Here is a 3,121-nt window from a genome sequence, read left to right as displayed (position 1 = left end):
AGGGAGGGAGAGAGGGAGGGACAGGCTCACTTAAAACATAATATAAAATGATCCATTGCCCAGGTCATTTATGATTAATGAAATAAAGTTCTCTGTACTTCAGCCATGAAACTGCAAGACACCCATTTAATAAGTAAAAACTATTCTCATTTACTAAATAAACAAGTGCAATTGCCCTGGACGTTGTGTGTTTGATGAATTAAAGTTCTCCTTTTTTCTACTGCGACACTGCAAAAAGTTCAGGATGAGCTGAAGGAGTTTAAAACCTGATGATGTGGGGTAGAAGGAACAGGACTGCAGTCCAGGAGTTCATCCTGGAGGGCTTCCCTGCTCTCCAGCACCTGGGGAAAATACTGTTCCTGGTGCACCTGCTGGCGTACCTGGCCTCCATCATGGGAAACACGCTCATCATCACCATCACCTGGGCTGACCATCGCCTCCACACACCCATGTACTTCTTCCTCAGCACTTTCTCCTTTGTGGAATGCTGCTGCATAACCACAGTGATTCCTAAACTGCTGGCCATCTTCCTGTCAGGGAGGCAAGCCATTTCCTTTGCTGCCTGCTTCACACAAGCTTTTGTCTTTATTTTCCTGGGGTCAACAGCTTTCTTCCTTATGGGAGTGTTGTCTCTGGATTGGTACCTGGCCATTTGCAGACCTCTGCGTTACTCCAGCATCATGAGCCCCAGGGTGTGCTCCCTGCTGGTCACTGCCTGCTTCACTTTGGGATTCCTCTTCATGGTGGTCCCAGTTGTCCATCTTTCCCAGTTGTCCTTCTGTGGCCCCAATGTCATCCCCCACTTCTTCTGTGATTTTGGGCCCTTGGCTAAGCTCTCCTGTTCTGACAGTAGATCTACTGAAATGTTGTTCTTCTACCTTATATTTCTGGGTCTTTTAATATCCCTCCTTGTAACCATCATCACATACAGCAACATCATAGTCACCATCGTGAGGCTCCCGTCAGCCAAGGAGCGACAGAAAGCTTTCTCCACCTGCTCGTCTCACCTCATCGTCCTCTCTCTCATGTACGGCAGCTGTCTTTTCATCTATGTGAAGCCAAAGCAGACGAGCAGGGTGGACTTCAACAGACAGGCTGCTCTGGTGAACACGGTGCTGACCCCAGTGCTGAACCCTGTCATCTACACCCTGCGCAACAAGCAGGTGCACCAGGCTCTCAGGGGTGCCCTGTGTAGGGGGAAGTAGAATCACAGCTCCTCAGTGGAGGGTGCAGCTCCTTCTTGATTGAATCCAGAATTTGCTCCATGTACCCAATCTTCTACATACTTGTAAATTTTGTATGTGTTGTTTTTTCCATTTTTGAGTGTATATCTTAAGTTAGGGGCTGAATGTTAATCCTTTCTGGAAACTCTGAACTTCTTCCTTTTATTGAGATAAAAATATTGTCCATCATCTTGTGTTCATTTGATGTAAATCATTAAGATAAACAATTTTAATGAAGATCCTTGAGTACACGAATCTAATTGATGCAGGTGGAATCTCAATGCTGACAAGCCATGGTTTCCTGTATCTACTTGTGGTAATTATAAGGAGGTAGAGAATAAAAAAATAAATTCCTGGTATTAAGAATATCAATTCATTCCAGGGTAGCTGACCAGTGTCACGATACTGAATTGTGAATACCAACACACACACATGCAGACACACACACACATTGATATTTGACTAACCTTCAAACTGTAAACTCATTGAAGAGTCTCAATTGCTGGATCATACGGGAAGTCTATTTCTACTTTTGAAAATGATCTCCATACTGTTTTCCACAGTGGATGCACTAATTTACATTCCCATCAAGAGTGAGTGTGTCTCTGGCAAAAAGATCTCTGTGAGTGAGATCCCAGTGGAAAGAACAGGTCTTCAAAGAGGGAGGTGCCTTTCTCTGAAGGGAGGAGAGAACCTCCACTTTGACTATGACCTTGTCTAAACAAGATAAGAGTCGGAGAACTCAAGGGGCTTCCATAGCCTTGGAAACTCATGACTGGTGCATAGGGAGATTACTGATGCCATAAACAGGAGTGTCAATTTGTAAAGTCAACAACAGGAGTCACTGTGCACTTACTCCTCATGTAGGATCTCTGTCCTTAATGTGCTGTACACTGAGGCTTAATGCTATAACGAGTACTCAAACAGTATATTTCACTTTGTGTTTCTATGGGGGTGCAAACTGTTGAAATCTTTACTTAATGTACACTAAACTGATCTTCTGTTAAAAAAAAAAAAAAGAAAGAAAAGAAACTATCAATTCCCAACTTGACTCTCACTGGGATTAAACATGACAATAGGTCTGATCTGATTTCATCATCATTTAAAAAAAAAATCATCTATTATTTTTCACTTTATGTTTCTGTGTGGGAACAAACTGTTGAAATCCTTACTTAAGGTATACTAAGCTGATCTTCTGTATACTAAGATAATCGAAAATGAATCTTGATGTGAATGGAAGGGGAGAGGGAGTGGGAAAGGGGAGGGTGGTGGGTGGGAGGGACGGTATGGGGGGGAAAGCCATTGTAACCCATGAGACGTACTTTGGAAATTTATATTCATTAAATAAAAGATAAAAAAAAAAAAAAAAAGAGTGAGTGTGTAAGGCCAGCGCCGTGGCTCACTAGGCTAATCCTCCACCTTGCGGCACCGGCACACTGGGTTCTAGTCCCGGTCAGGGTGCCGGATTGTGTCCCAGTTGCCCCTCTTCCAGGCCAGCTCTCTGCTGTGGCCCGGGAGTGCAGTGGAGGATGACCCAGGTCCTTGGGCCCTGCACCCCATGGGAGACCAGGAGAAACACCTGGCTCCTGGCTTCAGAGTGGCACGGTGCGCCAGCCGCAGCGCTCTGGCCGTGGCAGCCATTGGAGGGTGAACCAATGGCAAAGGAAGACCTTTCTCTCTGTCTCTCTCTCACTGTCCACTCTGCCTGTCAAAAAAAAAAAAAAGATTGAGTGTGTAAGCATTCCCTCTTCTCCACAACCTCGCCTGCATTTGTTACTCTCTGTGATTCAATTAGATAATTTTCTTCTAATTGGGTGCACATTGAAATATGAGAACAAGATACTGTTAAAACTGGCCTTTTCTGATGTCACTGCTTGCATTGTATCAGGACTTATACA

At 44.4% G+C, this 3,121-nt stretch overlaps 1 protein-coding gene across 1 annotated transcript; it reads left to right on the top strand.

Annotated features, from left to right (window-relative positions):
- Positions 1-298: 298 nt before the first annotated feature.
- Positions 299-1,205, top strand: LOC100344756 (olfactory receptor 6E1-like). The gene has a single exon (XM_002718336.5). It carries the CDS (start codon positions 393-395, stop codon positions 1,203-1,205), a length of 813 nt encoding a protein of 270 aa, XP_002718382.5. The 5' UTR covers positions 299-392.
- The last annotated feature ends 1,916 nt before the right edge of the window (positions 1,206-3,121 follow it).

Source organism: Oryctolagus cuniculus, chromosome 15 (assembly GCF_051225735.1).
Source record: "Oryctolagus cuniculus isolate XC-2025 breed Fujian yellow rabbit chromosome 15, ASM5122573v1, whole genome shotgun sequence".
Classification (NCBI taxonomy): domain Eukaryota; kingdom Metazoa; phylum Chordata; class Mammalia; order Lagomorpha; family Leporidae; genus Oryctolagus; species Oryctolagus cuniculus.
Note: the sequence above shows the minus strand (reverse complement) of the source record. Positions and strands in the feature narration are given on the sequence as shown.